The sequence below is a fragment of the Mus caroli genome, unplaced genomic scaffold (genome assembly GCF_978045245.1).
Source record: "Mus caroli unplaced genomic scaffold, Mus_caroli_1 scaffold_13, whole genome shotgun sequence".
NCBI lineage: Eukaryota > Metazoa > Chordata > Mammalia > Rodentia > Muridae > Mus > Mus caroli.
In genome coordinates, this window is record NW_028227268.1 from 96865936 (window position 1) to 96883825 (window position 17890).

The following is a 17890-nucleotide window of genomic DNA, read 5'->3' on the forward strand; positions in this document are numbered from 1 at the left end:
TTCTTTCCTTGTTTCTTTGTTTGTTTGTTTCTTTCTTTCCTTCCTTCCTTCCCTCTTTCTTTCTCTCTCTCTCTCTTTCTTGTTATTGTTTAGTTTTTCTTGGCTCTTTACTGTGAGAAACCAGTTTGGCCTCGCCAATCCAGAATGATTCCATGTTTGCTTTTTTTTTTTATGCTTATCTAGTGATGGTTCACCCAATGACCTGGTTCTCTGTTAGTTCTAAGAAGAGCTTCAGAGCTCAAGCTTTTTCTTCTAGGCTCTTACATTAGGTTGGGCAGAAAGCTAGAGTAGCATTTTTTTTTTCTAAGCATTTTATTTTTAATTTAATTTTTATACTCCATATTCCATTCCCCACCCTCCCCCATCCACCCTCTGACTGCTCCACAATCTACACCTCTTCCCTACCCCACCCCATCTCCATGTGGATGCCCCCACTCCCCACCCCACCTGACCTCTAAACTCCCTGGGGCCTCTAGTCTCTTGAGGGTTAGGTGCCTCATCTCTGAATGAACACAGACCCGGCAGTCCTCTGCTGTATGTGTGTTGGGGGCCTCACATCAGCTGGTGTATGCTATCTGTTTGGTGGTCCAGTGTTTGAGAGATCTAGGGAGTCCAGATTAATTAAGACTGCTGGTCCTCCTACAGGATCACCCTTTCTTCAGCTTGTTTCTGCCTTCTCTAATTCAATAGGAGGGGTCAGCTGCTTCTGTCCATTGGTTGGGTGCAAATATTTGCATCTGACTCCTTACACTGCTTATTGGGTCTTTTGGAGGGCAGTCATGCTAGGTCCCTTTTTGTGAGCTCTCAATAGCCTCAGAAATAGTGTCAGACCTTGGAACCTCCCCTTGAGCTGGATCCCATTTTGGGCCTGTCACTGGACCTTCTTTTTCTCAGACTCCTTGTGGGCCTGGGTACCAGAGGTTTTCCACGGAGACCTCAGTAACTCCCAAGCCGCTCTGAACTGAGTCAGGTTGGGGCTGGGCGACTGATTATCCGGTGAAGAGTGCAGTGGGATCACCGGTGGCGCTTCTGGAGAGAAGATCTCTTCTCAGGTGTTACATATAGCTCTTGGAACAAAAGACTCAGTCGGAATAGTTCTCGAGCACCTTTAATTCCCTGGATGGATTTATATACAGTTCTGGGGGTGACTCAGGGTTTGACAGCAGGTACCTCTCATTGGCTTGGACTGAGAGTTTGGGAGAAACCTTATTTGCATGTGGGAAGGCTTGGTGCTGTTCCTACCTGACTGATAGCCACTAGACTCTCCTGTGGGGGCTGTGGGGGTGGTAACTTCGACAGGAGCCAGGGGTCCAGGAGACATGATGGAACAGCTTCTGTCCCATGTAGGTGGAAATTACCACCCACCAGGTCCCACCGGGGTTCAAGACTTAAGCTCGAATGGAGACCAGGCTGTCTGTGTATAGCTCATTGCCCCACAACTCCTCTCCATTTCCATCACTGTAATTCTTTTAGATACGAACAATTATGGGTCATAAATGTGACTGTGGGATGGCAACCCTATCCCTCACTTGATGCCCTGTCTTCCTGCTAGAGGTGGGCTCTGTAAGTTCCCTCTTCCTACTGTCAGGCATTTCATCTAAGATCCTTTGATTCCTGAGAGTCTCTTACCTCCCAGGTCTCTGGTGCATTCTGGAGGGTCTCCCCAACCTCCTATTTTCTGAGGTTGCTGTTTCCACTCTTTCTGTTGGCCCTGAGGGCTTCAGTCCTTTTCCCTCACTCAATACTAGATCAGGTTCCCCTCTCCCCCACACTTTCTCCAACCCTGTCCACTTTCCCTCCTGGGTCCCTCCCTCACTCCCCACTTGTGATTGCTTTCTTTTCTATCCCAAGTAGGACTGAGGTATCTTCACTTGGGCACTTCAGCTTGTTGAGCTTTTTTGAGTTCTGTGGACTGTATCTTGGGTATTCTGTGAATTTCTTTTTATTTTTTTGGATGTCCATTTATTACTGAGTACATAGAGTTGCATCTTAAGTGCCTCCACTGTCTTTTCTTTAAAAAAAATTATTTATTTATGTATGAGTGTTCTGTGTGCTCATATAGTACATTCCAGAAGAGGGCATCAGATCCCATTTTAAATGGTTGTGGGTTTCATGTGGTTCCTGGTGAACTTAGGACCGCTGGAAGAGCAACCAGTGTTCTTAACCAGTGAGCCATCCATTTATTCAGCCCCTGGTGCCTTTCCTTTCTGCATATGTGCTAAAGTCACTTTTATAAAATTTTATTAGATATTTTCTTCATTTACATTTCAAATGCTATTCCGAAAGTCCCTCATACCTTCTCCCTCCCTGCCCTTCTCCCAAACCCACCCACTCCCACTACCTAGCCCTGACATTCCCCTGTACTGGCGCATATAATCTTCACAAGAGGTCCTTGGCTAGGAATTTCATAAATTCATTCTTTTTAATAGCTGAGTAGTACTCCATTGTGTAAATGTACCATAATTTCTGTATCCATTCCTCTGTTGAGGGGCATCTGGGTTCTTTCTAGCTTCTGGCTATTATAAATAAGGCTGCTATGAACATAGTGGAGCATGTGTCCTTCTTACCGATTGGGACATCTTCTGGATATATGCCCAGGAGAAGTATTGCTGGATCCTTCGGTAGTACTATGTCCAATTTTCTGAGGAACCTCCAGACTGACTTCCAGAGTGGTTGTACAAGCTTGCAATCCCACCAACAATAGCCAAATGGATGGACCTGGAGGGCATCATCTTGAGTGAGGTAACACAATCACAAAGGAACTCACACAATATGTATTCACTGATAAGTGGATATTAGCCCAAAACTTAGGATACCCAAGATATAAGATACAATTTGCTAAACGCATGAAACTCAAGAAGAATGAAGACCAAAGTGTGGACACTATGCCCCTTCTTAGAATTGGGAACAAAACACCCATGGAAGGAGTTACAGAGACAAAGTTTGGAGCTGTGATGAAAGGATGGACCATCTGGAGACTGCCATATCCAGGGATCCATCCCATAATCAGCTTCCAAATGCTGACACCATTGCATACACTAGCAAGATTTTGCTGAAAGGACCCAGATATAGCTGTCTCTTGTGAGACTATGCCGGAGCCTAGCAAACACAGAAGTGGATGCTCACAGTCAGCTATTGGATGAATCACAGGGCTCCCAATGGAGAAGCTAGAGAAAGTACCCAAGGAGTTAAAGGGATCTGCAACCCTATAGGGGGAACAACATGATAAACTAACCAGTACCCCGGAGCTCTTGTCTCTAGCTGCATATGTATCGAAAGATGGCCTAGTAGGCCATCACTGGAAAGAGAGGCCCATTGGACTTGCAAACTTTATATGCCCCAATACAGGGGAATGCCAGGGCCAAAAGAATGGGAATGGGTGGGTAGGGAATTGGGGGAGGTATGGGGGACTTTTGGGATAGCATTGGAAATGTAATTGAGGAAAATATGTAGTAAAAAAATATTAAAAATTAAAAAACAAAAAACAAACAAACAAAAAAAAGAAATAAAAAAAAAAAAAGAGGTCCTTGGACCTCTCCTCCCATTGATGGCCAAATAGGCCATCTTCTACTACATAAGCAGCTAGAGACATGAGCTCTGGGGGTACTGGTTAGCTTATATTGTTGTTCCTCCTATAGGATTGCAGACCCCTTCAACCCCTTGGGAACTTTCATTGGCTCCTTCATTGGGGGCCCTGTGTTCCATCCAATAGATGACTGTGAGCATCCACCTCTCTATTTGCCAGGTATTGGCATAGCCTCACAAGAGACAGCTATATCAGAGTCCTGTCAGCAAAATCTTGCTGGCATATTCGATAGTGTCTGGGTTTGGTGGCTGATTATGGGATAGATCCCTGGGTGGGGCAGTCTATGGACGGTCCTTACATCTGCCTCAGCTCCAAACTTTCTCTCTGTAACTCCCTCCATGGGTATTTTTTCCCCATTCTAAAGAGGAATGAAGTATCCACACTTTGGTCTTCCTTCTTCTTGAGTTTCATGTGTTTTGGAAATTGTATCTTGGGTATTCTAAGTTTCTGGGCTAATACCCACTTATCAGTGAGTGCATATCATGTGTGTTCTTTGTGATTGGGTTACCTCACTCAGGATGATGCCCTCCAGAATGGTTGTACCAGCTTGCAATCCCACCAACAATGGAGGAGTGTTCCTTTTTCTACACATCCTCACCAGTATCTGCTGTCACCTGAATTTTTTTTTAGCCATTCTGACTGGTGTGAGGTGGAATCTAAGGGTTGTTCTGATTTTTATTTCCCTGATGATTAAAAATGTTGAACATTTTTTGCAGGTGATTCTCAGCCATTCAGTATTCCTCAGTTGAGAATTCTTTGTTCAGCTCTGTACCCCATTTTTCAATAGGGTTATTTGATTTTCTGGAGTCCATCTTCTTGAGTTCTTTGTATATATTGGATATTTGTCCCCTATCAGATTTAGGGTTGGTAAAGATCCTTTCCCAAGTTTTGGTGGCCTTTTTGTCTTATTGACAGTGTCTGTTGCCTTACAGAAGCTTTGCAATTTTATGAGATCCCATTTGTGGATTTTCAATCTTACAGCACAAGCCATTGCTGTTCTGTTCAAGAATTTTTCCCCTGTACCTGTATCTTCGAGGTTTTCCCCCACTTTCTCCTGTATAAGTTTTAGTGTCTCTGGTTTTATATGGAGTTCCTTGATCCACGTAGACTTGAGCTTTGTACAAGGAGATAAGAATGGATCAATATGCATTCTTCTACATGATAACTGCCAGTTGAGCCAGCACCATTTGTTGAAAATGCTGTGTTTTTCCCGCTGGATTGTTTTAGCTCCTTTGTCAAAAATCAAGTGGCCATAGGTGTGTGGGTTCATTTCTGGATCTTCAATTCTATTCAGTCCATCTACCTGTCTGTCATTGTACCAGTACCATGCAATTTTTACCACAGTTGCTCTGTAGTAAAGCTTGAGGTCAGGCTTGGTGATTCCACCAGAAGTTCTTTTATTGTTGAGAATTGTTTTCTCTATCCTAGGTTTTTTGTTATTTCAGGTGAACTTGCAAATTACCCTTTCTAACTTTGTGAAGAATTGAGTTGTAATTTTGATGGAGATTGCATTGAATCTATAGATTGCTTTTGGCAAGATGGCCATTTTTACTATATTAATCCTGCTAATCCATAAGCATGGGAGATCATTCCATCTTCTGAGATCGTCTTCGATTTCTTTCTTCAGAGACTTGAAGTTCTTATCATACAGATCTTCTACTTGTTTAGTTAAAGTCACAACAAGGTATTTTATATTATTCATGACTATCGTGAAGGGTGTAGTTTCCCTAATTTCTTTCTCCGCCTGTTTATCCTTTGTGTAGAGGAAGGCCACTGATTTGTTTGAGTTATCTTTATATCCAACTACTTTGCTGAAGTTGTTTATCAGGTTTAGAAGTTCCCTGGTGGAATTAACCCGGGCACTTATCATATCATCTGCAGATTGTGATATTTTGACTTCTTCCTTTCCAATTTGTATCCCCTTGATCTCCTTTTGTTGTATAATTGTTCCGGCTAGGACTTCAAGTACTATATAGAATAGGTAGCAAGAGAGTGGGTAGCCTTGTCTAGTCCCTGATTTTAGTCGATTGATGGATTTCCGTATATTAAACCATCTCTTCATCCCTGGGATGAATCCTACTTGATCATATTGGATGATCGTTTTGATATATTGTTGGATTCAGTTTGTGAGAATTTTATGGAATATTTTTGCATTGATATTCATAAGGGAAATTGGTTTGAAGTTCTCTTTTTTTGTGTCTTTGTGTGGTTTAGGTATCAGAGTAACTGTGGTTTCATAGAACAAATTGGGCAGTGGTTCTTCTGTTTCTACTTTGTGGGATAGTTTGAAGAGAATTGAGCTTAGGTCTCCTTTGGAGGTCTTAACAGAATTCTGCACTAAACCCATCTGGTTCTGGACTTTTTTTGGTTGGCAGACTATTAATGATAGTTTCTATTTCTTTAGGGATTATGGGACTGTTTAGATCATTTATCTAATCTTGATTTAACTTTGGTACCTAGTATCTGTCTAGAAAATTGTCCATTTCATCCAGGTTTTTGAGTTTTGTTGAATATAGTTTTAGGATTTTCTCAAATTCTGTTGTTATGTCTCCTTTTTCATTTCTGATTTTGCTAGTTAGGATACTGTCCCTCGGCCCTCTAGTTAGTTTGGCTAAGGGTTTATCTATCTTGTTGATTTTCTCAAAGAACCAGCTCCTGATTTACTTGATTCTTTGTATAGTTCTTTTTGTTTCCACTTGGTTGATTTCAGCCCTGAGTTTGATTATTTCCTGCAGTTTAACTCCTCTTGGGTGAATTTGCTTCTTTTTGTTCTAGAACTTACAGGTGTACTGTCATGCTGCTGGTGTATGCTCTCCTCAGTTTCTTTTTTGAGGCACTCAGAGCTGTTTTTCCTCTTAGAACTGTTTTCATTGTGTCCCACATGTTTGGGTATGATGTGTCTTCAGTTTTATTAAATTCTAAAGAGTCTTTAATTTCTTTCTTTCTTTCTTTCTTTCTTCCTTGACCAAGTTATCATTGAGTAGAGCATTGTTTAGCTTCCATGTCTCTTTGTGTTTTTCTTTGCTTTTGTTTGAATTTAAGACCAGCCTTAGTCCACGGTGATCTGATAGGGTGCATAGGATTTTTTTGTATTGGTTGAGGCCTGTTTTGTGACTGATTATATGGTCAACTTAGGAGAAGGTACTATGAGGTGTTGAGAAGAAAGTATATTCTTTTGATTTAGGATGGAATCTTCTGTCAGTATCAGTTAGATTCATTTGGTTCATACCTTCTGTTAGTTTCACTGTGTCTCTCTTTAGTTTCTGTTTCCATGATCTGTCCATTGGTGAGTGTGGGGTGCTGAAGCCTCCCACTATTATTGTGTGCAGGTTCAATGTGTGCTTTTATCTTTAGTAAAGTTTATTTTTATGAATGTGGGTTCCCTTGCATTTGGAGCATAGATGATCAGAATTGAGAGTTCATCTTGGTAGTTTTTTTCTTTGACCAGTATGAAGTGTCCTTCCTTATCCTTTTTGATAACTTTAGGTTGAAAGTTGATTTTTTTCGATCATAGAATGGCTACTCCAGCTTGTTTCTTGGGACCATTTGTTTGGAAATTTGTTTTCCAACCCTTTACCCTGAGGTCGTGTCTGTTTTTGTCACTGAGGTGTATCTTGTATGCAGCAAAATGCTGGGTCCTCTTTATGTATCCAGTCTTTTAGCCTATGTCTTTTTATTGGAGAATTGAGTCCATTGGTGTTAAGAGATATTAAGGAAAAATGATTGTTATTTCCTGTTATTTTTGTTGTATGAGGTGAAATTATGTTTGGGTGGTTATCTTCTTTTGGGCTTGTTGAAAGATTACTTTCTTGCTTTTTCTAGGGTGTAGTTTCCCTCCTTGTGTTGGTGTTTTCCATCTATTATCTTTCCTTTGTAGGGATGGATTTCTGGAAAGATATTATGTAAATTTATTTTTGTCATGGAATATCTTTCTTTTTCCATCTATGGTAATTGAGACTTTTGCTGGGTATCATAGCCTGGGCAGGCATTTTGTTCTCTTAGGGCCTATCTGACATCTGCCCAGGATCTTCTGGCCTTCATTTTCTCTGGTGAGAAGTCTGATATAATTCTAATAGGTCTGCCTTTTATGTTACTTGACCTTTTTCCCTTACTGCTTTTAATATTCTTTCTTTGTTTAGTGCATTTGACATTTTGTTTGTTATGTGACAGGAAGAATTTCTTTTTCAGTAATAAACTATTTAGAGTTCTGTAGGCTTCTTTTATGTTCATGGCCATTTCTTTCTTTAGGTTAGGGAAATTTTCTTCTATAATTTTGTTGAAGATATTTACTGGCCCTGTAAGTTGGGAATCTTTGCTCTCTTTTCTATACCTATTTTCCTTAACTTTGGTCTTCTCGTTGTATACTGAATTTCCTGGATGTTTTGGGTTTTGAGGTTATTTCATTTTCTATTTTCTTTGATTGTTGTGTCAATATTTTCTATGATATCTTCTGCACCTGGTATTCTCTCTTCTACTTCTTGTATTCTATTGGTAATGCTTGTATCTGTGACTCCTGATCTCTTCTAGGTTTTCTATCTGCAGATTTGTCTTCCTTTGTGATTTATTCATTGTTTATATTTCAATTTTTAGATCAATTCCTTCACCTGTTTGATTATGTTTTCCTGTAATTCTTTAAGGGATTTTTATGTTTCCTCTTTAAGGCCTTCTACCTGCTTACCTGTGTTCTTCTGTATTTCTTTTTCTTTCTTTCATTTTTTTAAATAAAGAACATTTTTTAAAGATTTATTTATTTATTATATATAAGTACACTGTAGCTGTCTTCAGACACTCCAGAAGAGGGCATCAGATTTCTTTATGGATGGTTGTAAGCCACCATGTGGTTGCTGGGACTTGAACTCAGGACCTTCAGAAGAGCAGTCGGTGCTCTTAACCACTGAGCCATCTCGCCAGCCCTTTCCTGTATTTCTTTTAGGGAATTATTTATGTTCTTCTTCTTCTTTTTTTTTTTTTTAGGCATTTTCTTCATTTACATTTCCAATGCTATCCTAAAAGTCCCCCATACCCCCACCCACTCCCCTACCCACCCATTCCCACTTCTTGGCCCTGGTGTTCCCCTGTACTGAGGCATATAAAGTTTACAAGACCAATGGGCCTCTTTTTCCAATGATGGCCAACTAGGCCTACTTCTGATACATATGCAGCTAGAGACACGAGCTCTGGGGTGTACTGGTTAGTTCATATTGTTGTTCCACCTATAGGGTTGCAGACCCCTTTAGCTCCTTGGGTACTTTCTCTAGCTCCTCCATTGGGGGCCCTGTGATCCATCTAGTAGCTGATTGTGAGCATCCACTTCTGTGTTTGCTAGGCCCTGGCATAGCCTCACAAGAGACAGCTATATCTGGGTCCTTTCAGCAAAATCTTGCTAGTGTATGCAATGGTGTCAGCATTTGGAGGCTGATTATGGGATGGATCCCTGGGTATGGCAGTCTCTAGATGGTCCATCCTTTTGTCTCAGCTCCAAACTTTGACTCTGTAACTCCTTTCATGGGTGATTGTTTCCAATTCTTTTTTTTTTTAAAGATTATTTATTATATGTATGTACACTGTAGCTGTCTTCAGACACACCAGAAGAGGGCATCAGATTTCTTTATGGATGGTTGTAAGCCACCATGTGGTTGCTGGGATTTGAACTCAGGACCTTCAGAAGAGCAGTCGGTGCTCTTAACCACTGAGCCATCTCCCCAGCCCTTTCCTGTATTTCTTTAAGGGAATTATTTTGTCTCTGTAACTCCTTCCATGGGTGTTTTGTTCCCAATTCTAAGAAGGGGCAAAGTGTCCACATTTTGGTCTTCGTTCTTCTTGAGTTTCATGTGTTTTGCAAATTGTATCTTGTATCTTGGGTATTCTACGTTTCTGGGCTAATATCCACTTATCAGTGAGTACATATCATGTGAGTTCTTTTGTGATTGGGTTACCTCACTCAGAATGATGCCCTCCAGGCTCATCCATTTGCCTAGGAATTTCATAAATTCATTCTTTTTAATAGCTGAGTAGTACTCCATTGTGTAAATGTACCACATTTTCTGTATCCATTCTTCTGTTGAGGGACATCTGGGTTCTTTCCAGCTTCTGGCTATTATAAATAAGGCTACTATGAACATAGTGGAACATGTGTCCTTCTTACCAGTTGGAACATCTTCTGGATATATGCCCACGAGAAGTATTGCTGGATCCTCCGGTAGTACTATGTCCAATTTTCTGAGGAACCACCAGACTGATTTCCAGAGTGGTTGTACAAGCTTGCAATCCCACCAACAATGGAGGAGTGTTCCTCTTTCTCCTTACACCTGATGGGTTCAGTAGCATCAGTTTGTACTATTTGGCCCAACCAAAAGCCAAGGGTGGGGAAGATGGTAGGGATGTTCTCATGTGTGGTGCAACTGCTAGTGGAGTGATTCCTCGATTTTGATGGGGTTCAAATACCCCAAAGCTTTTGCCTCCCCACTGGCCATACCCAGCTACTGAACAGACTCTGAGTTGAAAGAACAATCCACGCCTCCCTCTTCTTTCTTGCAGGGAGAGGGTTGCACAATTCTCAAGGGGATTATGTCCCACTTGAAGACAAGCACAAGCTTTGTCACCTGTGCTGTTGTATTCATTTGTCCTCCAGTTTTCTTGATCAGGCCCTCAAGGTTTCTGGAAGTTTACTAGGATATACTTTGGTTTTCTGTTAGACTCTTTTCCTAAGAATTCTGCCGTGACATAAATGCTGCCTCATTTCCTTCACTCACCAAGATTTGTAATCTTGATTTATTTACATATGTGCTTACAAGGTGATGTGCAAGAACCTCCCCGAATTCCTAAGATCACTTCTCACCACAAGGTTCAGCAAATCCTCTAAAACTGCTTACCAGTTCCTCCAGGTCCCCTACTAATCAGCCTCTTAACTCTCCTGTGTATATCATTCTATAAACCCAGTGAATGAGTCAGCAAATACTGTCTCTATCATGCCCAGTTCCTTCAGGAGTATTTGTCTTTTCCTGTCTTCCAGTTAGCAATGCTCATGGGAACTTCAGCCAGAGATAAGCAAGGGGCTAATTGGCTCACCCATATGAACCAGTCTATCAGGACTGCTTTTGTATGTATTGCCTTAGGTTATGCAGCCTTTGTTTGAATAAGGAGTGAGTAATTTCATATTTATTTTCTTTTTCCATGTCATCCAGACTGACCCCACACACTCTATGTTCAATAGTCTCATGAGCCAGGCTTGGGGATGGGTTCCTTCATCTCCTACTTAAAAGTTTACCCCAGTCACACAGTTCAGGTGAAGTGTATCTGTGAGGATTATAGTTTACTCTATTGGGCCATGGTTAAGACTTCCATCTGGATGCAGAATCTTGGATGTTCCCCTTCCTCTGTATGAACATTGGACCAGAAGAATGTTTTCTATCACTTCATCATCTCCGTCTTTTTTATCACTGATTATCTCCAGGAATCTAAGTTTTTGAATCCCAGGAAGGCCTCTTTGTTCTCATCCTTACTCCCTGCCCCTTTCCTGCCAAGTTAAAGGTTAATGTAGAAGATAGTACCCACCTGGCTGTTTTTGTTTGTTTGCTTTTTGTCAGTTCTTTCTGGGCAAGCAGGTCAGCTTCAGTTGTCTTAGTGCTCACAACAGAGACCATACAATTGATACTATATCTGGCTTAGGATCACTTCCATACATTCTGGTTTATAAGGGTTATGATATATTCTCAGGTCATCTGGAATGTTTGGGGGCATAAGACATACCCCATTCATCAAGAAGCCTTGCCATCCCATACCATATAAAGGAAGACAACAACCCTGGTGTTCCTAGCTCAGATTATTCAGGCTTGCTTGCATGTCTTACCAAACATAGCAAAAAATATGCAGCTATCACTACCTGGAGACGATACACCATCCCTTACAACATGGGGAAAGGCAGCTATATCAGGATTGCCCCTTCTGCCATTCCACCCACAGACAGATAGATCAGCCATTAGTTGTATATATTACCGTCCTTTGCAATTTTTTTCTTTCTGTTATCTTTGGTTTTGAGTAGTGTTCATGCATCATGCATTCTATGTCACTTCCTGGGGAAACCCTAATATAATGACAGGGATACACCAAAGCAAAGAGTCTATTCAATACTAGTTTAGGAGACCAATGAGTTTATTGGGGTTACTTTTAAAAGCATGGATACAGAACTCCTTACAAGAGAATGGATGAGTGGTCTTTACAGAAACATGGCTCATTTTGGGCAACTAGATCAATGAGAAGTCCACTCTGATGTGGATGTAAGAACTATATCCTTGAGACACTTTTCACATGTTCAATCACATCTGTTTTAGCTTTCTTACCTTCCCCTATACTTGGATGATGTGTTTAACATTATCTGTTTATTTTCCATATCTGAGTGCTTGAATATAGACTATGTTAAGTAATGTGTCCTGTGTCAGATAAAAGTTTCAGACTTCAATCTATTTTTCTTTGTGAGAAGTTTATTCCATTTACTCAGCTTCAATAGCACCTTTTGTATAGTAGAGATGGTACCACAGTTATAAGAGGCTTTGTGTATAATCTACTTTACTTACTAAAAGATCTATGATTTCTCTGTGATATGATAGATATTCAAAGATTTGGAATAACTATTATTTTCCAATTGTCCTCTTTTCCCTTCAGCTTTCCCCACAAATAAACCAAACAAAGATGCAAGACATGTCATAAAGCTGGTAAGTTTTGTTCATATATTTATATTCTTGTATTTGTCTTATTTTGCTTTATTCTTTTTTTTTTTTCTTTTTTTTTTTTTTTTTTTTTTTTTAATATTTTTATTACATAATTTCCTCAATTACATTTCCAATACTATCCCAAAAGTCCCCCATAGCGCCCCCCACTTCCCTACCCACCCATTCCCATTCTTTTGGCCCTGGCATTCCCCTATATTGGGGCATATAAAGTTTGCAAGTCCAATGGGCCTCTCTTTCCATTGATGGCCGACTAGGCCATCTTTCGATACATATGCAGCTAGAGACAAGAGCTCCAGGGTTCCGGTTAGTACATCATGTTGTTCCAACAATAGGGTTGCAGATCCCTTTAGCTCCTTGGGTACTTTCTCTAGCTTCTCCATTGGGAGCCCTGTGATACATCCAATAGCTGACTGTGAACATCCACTCCTGTGTTTGCTAGGCCCCGGCATCGTCTCACAAGAGACAGCTATATTAGGGTCCTTTCAGCAAGATCTTGCTAGTGTATGCAATGGTGTCAGCGTTTAGAAGCTGATTATGGGACGGATCCCTGGATACAGCAGTCTCTAAATGGTCCATCCTTTCATCACAGCTACGAACTTTGTCTCTGTAGCTCCTTCCCTGGGTGTTTTGTTCCCAATTCTAAGAAGGTGCACAGTGTCCACACTTTGGTCTTCATTCTTCTTGAGTTTCATGCGTTTATCAAATTGTATCTTATATCTTGGGTATCCTAAGTTTTGGGCTAATATCCACTTATCAATGAATACATATTGTGTGAGTTCTTTTGTGATTGTGTTACTTCACTCAAGATGATGCCCTCCAGGTCCATCCATTTGGCTAGGAATTTCATAAATTCATTCTTTTTAATAGCTGAGTAGTACTCCATTGTGTAAATGTACCACATTTTCTGTATCCATTCCTCTGTTGAGGGACATCTGGGTTCTTTCCAGCTTCTGGCTATTATAAATAGGGCTGCTATGAACATAGTGGAGCATGTGTCCTTTTTACCGGTTGGGACATCTTCTGGATATATGCCCAGGAGAGGTATTGCTGGATCCTCCGGTAGTACTATGTCCAATTTTCTGAGGAACCGCCAGACTGATTTCCAGAGTGGTTGTACAAGCTTGCAATCCCACCAACAATGGAGGAGTGTTCCTCTTTCTCCACATCCTCGCCAGCATCTGCTGTCACCTGAATTTTTGATCTTAGCCATTCTGACTGGTGTGAGGTGGAATCTCAGGGTTGTTTTGATTTGCATTTCCCTGATGATTAAGGATGTTGAACATTTTTTCAGGTGCTTCTCTGCCATTCGGTATTCCTCAGGTGAGAATTCTTTGTTCAGTTCTGAGCCCCATTTTTTAATGGGGTTATTTGACTTTCTGGAGTCCACCTTCTTGAGTTCTTTATATATATTGGATATTAGTCCCTTATCTGATTTAGGATAGGTGAAGATCCTTTCCCAATCTGTTGGTGGTTTTTTTGTCTTATTGATGGTGTCTTTAGCCTTGCAGAAGCTTTGTAGTTTCATGAGGTCCCACTTGTCAATTCTCGATCTTACAGCACAAGCCATTACTGTTCTATTCAGGAATTTTTCCCCTGTGCCCATATCTTCAAGGCTTTTCCCCACTTTCTCCTCTATAAGTTTCAGTGTCTCTGGTTTTATGTGAAGTTCCTTGATCCACTTAGACTTGACCTTAGTACAAGGAGATAGGAATGGATCGATTCGCATTCTTCTACATGTTAACAACCAGTTGTGCCAGCACCATTTGTTGAAAATGCTGTCTTTCTTCCACTGGATGTTTTTAGCTCCCTTGTCGAAGATCAAGTGACCATAGGTGTGTGGGTTCATTTCTGGGTCTTCAATTCTATTCCATTGGTCTATTTGTCTGTCACTATACCAGTACCATGCAGTTTTTATCACAATTGCTCTGTAGTAGAGCTTTAGGTCCGGCATGGTGATTCCACCAGAGGTTCTTTTATCCTTGAGAAGAGTTTTTGCTATCCTAGGTTTTTTGTTATTCCAGATGAATTTGCAGATTGCACTTTCTAATTCGTTGAAGAATTGATTTGGAATTTTGATGGGGATTGCATTGAATCTGTAGATTGCTTTTGGCAAGATAGCCATTTTTACAATGTTGATCCTGCCAATCCATGAGCATGGGAGATCTTTCCATCTTCTGAGATCTTCTATAATTTCTTTCTTCAGAGACTTGAAGTTTTTATTATACAGATCTTTCACTTCCTTAGTTAGAGTCACGCCAAGATATTTTATATTATTTGTGACTATTGAGAAGGGTGTTGTTTCCCTAATTTCTTTCTCAGCCTGTTTATTCTTTGTGTAGAGAAAGGCCATTGATTTGTTTGAGTTAATTTTATATCCAGCTACTTCACCGAAGCTGTTTATCAGGCTTAGGAGTTCTCTGGTGGAATTTTTAGGGTCACTTATATATACTATCATATCATCTGCAAACAGTGATATTTTGACTTCCTCTTTTCCAATTTGTATCCCTTTGATCTCCTTTTGTTGTCGAATTGCTCTGGCTAGGACTTCAAGTACAATGTTGAATAGGTATGGAGAAAGTGGACAGCCTTGTCTAGTCCCTGATTTTAGAGGGATTGCTTCAAGCTTCTCACCATTTACTTTGATGTTGGCTACTGGTTTGCTGTAGATTGCTTTTATCATGTTTAGGTATGGGCCTTGAATTCCTGATCTTTCCAAGACTTTTATCATGAATGGGTGTTGGATCTTGTCAAATGCTTTTTCCGCATCTAAGGAGATGACCATGTGGTTTTTATCTTTGAGTTTGTTTATATACTGGATTACGTTGATGGATTTCCGTATATTGAACCATCCCTGCATCCCTGGGATGAAACCTACTTGGTCAGGATGGATGATTGTTTTGATGTGTTCTTGGATTCGGTTAGCAAGAACTTTATTGAGGATTTTTGCATCAATATTCATAAGGGATATTGGTCTGAAGTTTTCTATCTTTGTTGGGTCTTTTTGTGGTTTAGGTATCAGAGTAATTGTGGCTTCATAGAATGAGTTGGGTAGAGTACCTTCTGTTTCTATTTTGTGGAATAGTTTGTGAAGAACTGGGATTAGATCTTCTTTGAAGGTCTGATAGAACTCTGCACTAAACCCATCTGGTCCTGGGCTTTTTTTAGTTGGGAGACTATTAATGACTGCTTCTATTTCTTTGGGGGATATAGGGCTGTTTAGATCATTAACCTGATCTTGATTCAACTTTGGTACCTGGTATCTGTCTAGGAACTTGTCCATTTCATCCAGGTTCTCCAGTTTTGTTGAGTATAGCCTTTGGTAGAAGGATCTGATGGTGTTTTGGATGTCTTCAGGATCTGTTGTTATGTCTCCTTTTTCATTTCTGATTTTGTTAATTAGGATGCTTTCCCTGTGCCCTCTAGTGAGTCTGGCTAAGGGTTTATCTATCTTGTTGATTTTCTCAAAGAACCAGCTCCTTGATTGGTTGATTCTTTGAATAGTTTTTCTTGTTTCCACTTGGTTGATTTCACCCCTGAGTTTGATTATTTCCTGCCGTCTACTCCTCTTGGGTGAATTTGCTTCCTTTTGTTCTAGTGCTTTTAGGTGTGTTGTCAAGCTGCTAATGTGTGCTCTCTCTAGTTTCCTTTTGGAGGCACTCAGAGCTATGAGTTTTCCTCTTAAAAATGCTTTCATTGCGTCCCATAAGTTTGGGTATGTTGTGGCTTCATTTTCATTGAACTCTAAAAAGTCCTTAATTTCTTTCTTTATTCCTTCCTTGACCAAGGTATCATTGAGAAGAGTGTTGTTCAGTTTCCACGTGAAGGTTGGCTTTCTATTATTTATTTTGTTATTGAAGATCAGCCTTAGTCCATGGTGATCTGATAGGATGCATGGGACAATTTCAATATTTTTATATCTGTTGAGGCCTGTTTTGTGACCAATTATGTGGTCAATTTTGGAGAAGGTACCATGAGGTGCTGAGAAGAAGGTATATCCTTTTGTTTTAGGATAGAATGTTCTGTAGATATCTGCCAGATCCATTTGATTCATAATTTCTCTTAGTTTCACTGTGTCCCTGTTTAGTTTCTGTTTCCATGATCTGTCCATTGGTGAAAGTGGTGTGTTGAAGTCTCCCACTATTATTGTATGAGGTGCAATGTGTGCTTTGAGATTTACTAAAGTTTCTTTAATGAATGTGGCTGCCTTTGTATTTGGAGCATAGATATTCAGGATTGATAGTTCCTCTTGGAGGATTTTACCTTTGATGAGTATGAAGTGTCCCTCCCTGTCTTTTTTAATGACTTTGGGTTGGAAGTCAATCTTATCAGATATTAGAATGGCTACTCCAGCTTGTTTCTTCATGCCATTTGCTTGGAGAATTGTTTTCCAGCCTTTCATTCTGAGGTAGTGTCTATCCTTTTCTCTGAGATGAGTTTCCTGTAAGCAGCAAAATGTTGGGTCTTGTTTGTGTAGCCAGTTTGTTAGTCTATGTCTTTTTATCGGGGAGTTGAGTCCATTGATATTAAGAGATATTAAGGAAAAGAAATTGGTGTTTCCTGTTATTTTTGATGTTAAAGTTGGCATTTTGTTCTTGTGGCTGTCTTCTTTTAGGTTTGTTGAGGGATTACCTTCTTGTTGTTTCTAGGGCGTGGTTCCTGTCCTTGTATTGGTTTTTTTCTGTTATTATCCTTTGAAGGGCTGGATTCGTGGAGAGATAATGTGTGAATTTGGTTTTGTCGTGGAATACTTTGGTTTCTCCATCTATGTTAATTGAGAGTTTGGCTGGGTATAGTAGCCTGGGCTGGAATTTGTGTTCTTTTAGTGTCTGTATAACATCTGTCCAGGATCTTCTGGCTTTCATAGTCTCTGGTGAAAAATCTGGTGTAATTCTGATAGGCTTGCCTTTATATGTTACTTGGCCTTTTTCTCTTACTGCTTTTAGTATTCTATCTTTATTTAGAGCATTTGTTGCTCTGATTATTATGTGTCGGGAGGTATTTCTTTTCTGATCCAGTCTATTTGGAGTTCTGTAGGCTTCTTGTATGTTCATGGGCATCTCTTTCTTTAGATTTGGGAAGTTTTCTTCTATAATTTTGTTGAAGATGTTTGCTGGTCCTTTGAGTTGAAAATCTTCATTCTCATCCACTCCTATTATCCGTAGGTTTGGTCTTCTCATTATGTCCTGTATTTCTTGGATGTTTTGAGTTAGGATCTTTTTGCATTTTACATTTTCCTTGATTGTTGTGTCGATGTTCTCTATGGAATCTTCTGCACCTGAGATTCTCTCTTCCATCTCTTGTATTCTGTTGCTGATGCTTGCATCTATGGTTCCAGATTTCTTTCCTAGGGTTTCTATCTCCAGTGTTGCCTCATTTTGGGTTTTCTTTATTGTGTCTACTTCCCTTTTTAGGTCTAGTATGGTTTTGTTCATTTCCATCATCTGTTTGGATGTGTTTTCCTGTTTTTCTGTAAGGACTTCTACCTGTTTGATTATGTTATCATGTTTTTCTTTAAGGATTTGTAACTCTTTAGCAGTGTTCTCCTGCAATTCTTTAAGGGATTTTTGTGCTTCCT

General features: G+C 40.1%; 1 protein-coding gene across 2 annotated transcripts in view; it reads left to right on the plus strand.

Annotated features, from left to right (window-relative positions):
• Window positions 1–17890, plus strand: part of Vrk2 (VRK serine/threonine kinase 2) — a 131210-nt gene that overhangs the window by 26597 nt on the left and 86723 nt on the right. For both annotated transcript variants that reach the window (XM_085829062.1, XM_021177191.3), the window contains exon 3: window positions 12248–12297. In XM_085829062.1, the coding sequence (XP_085685188.1) occupies window positions 12248–12297 (50 nt within the window). The remainder of the gene's footprint in view (window positions 1–12247; window positions 12298–17890) is intronic.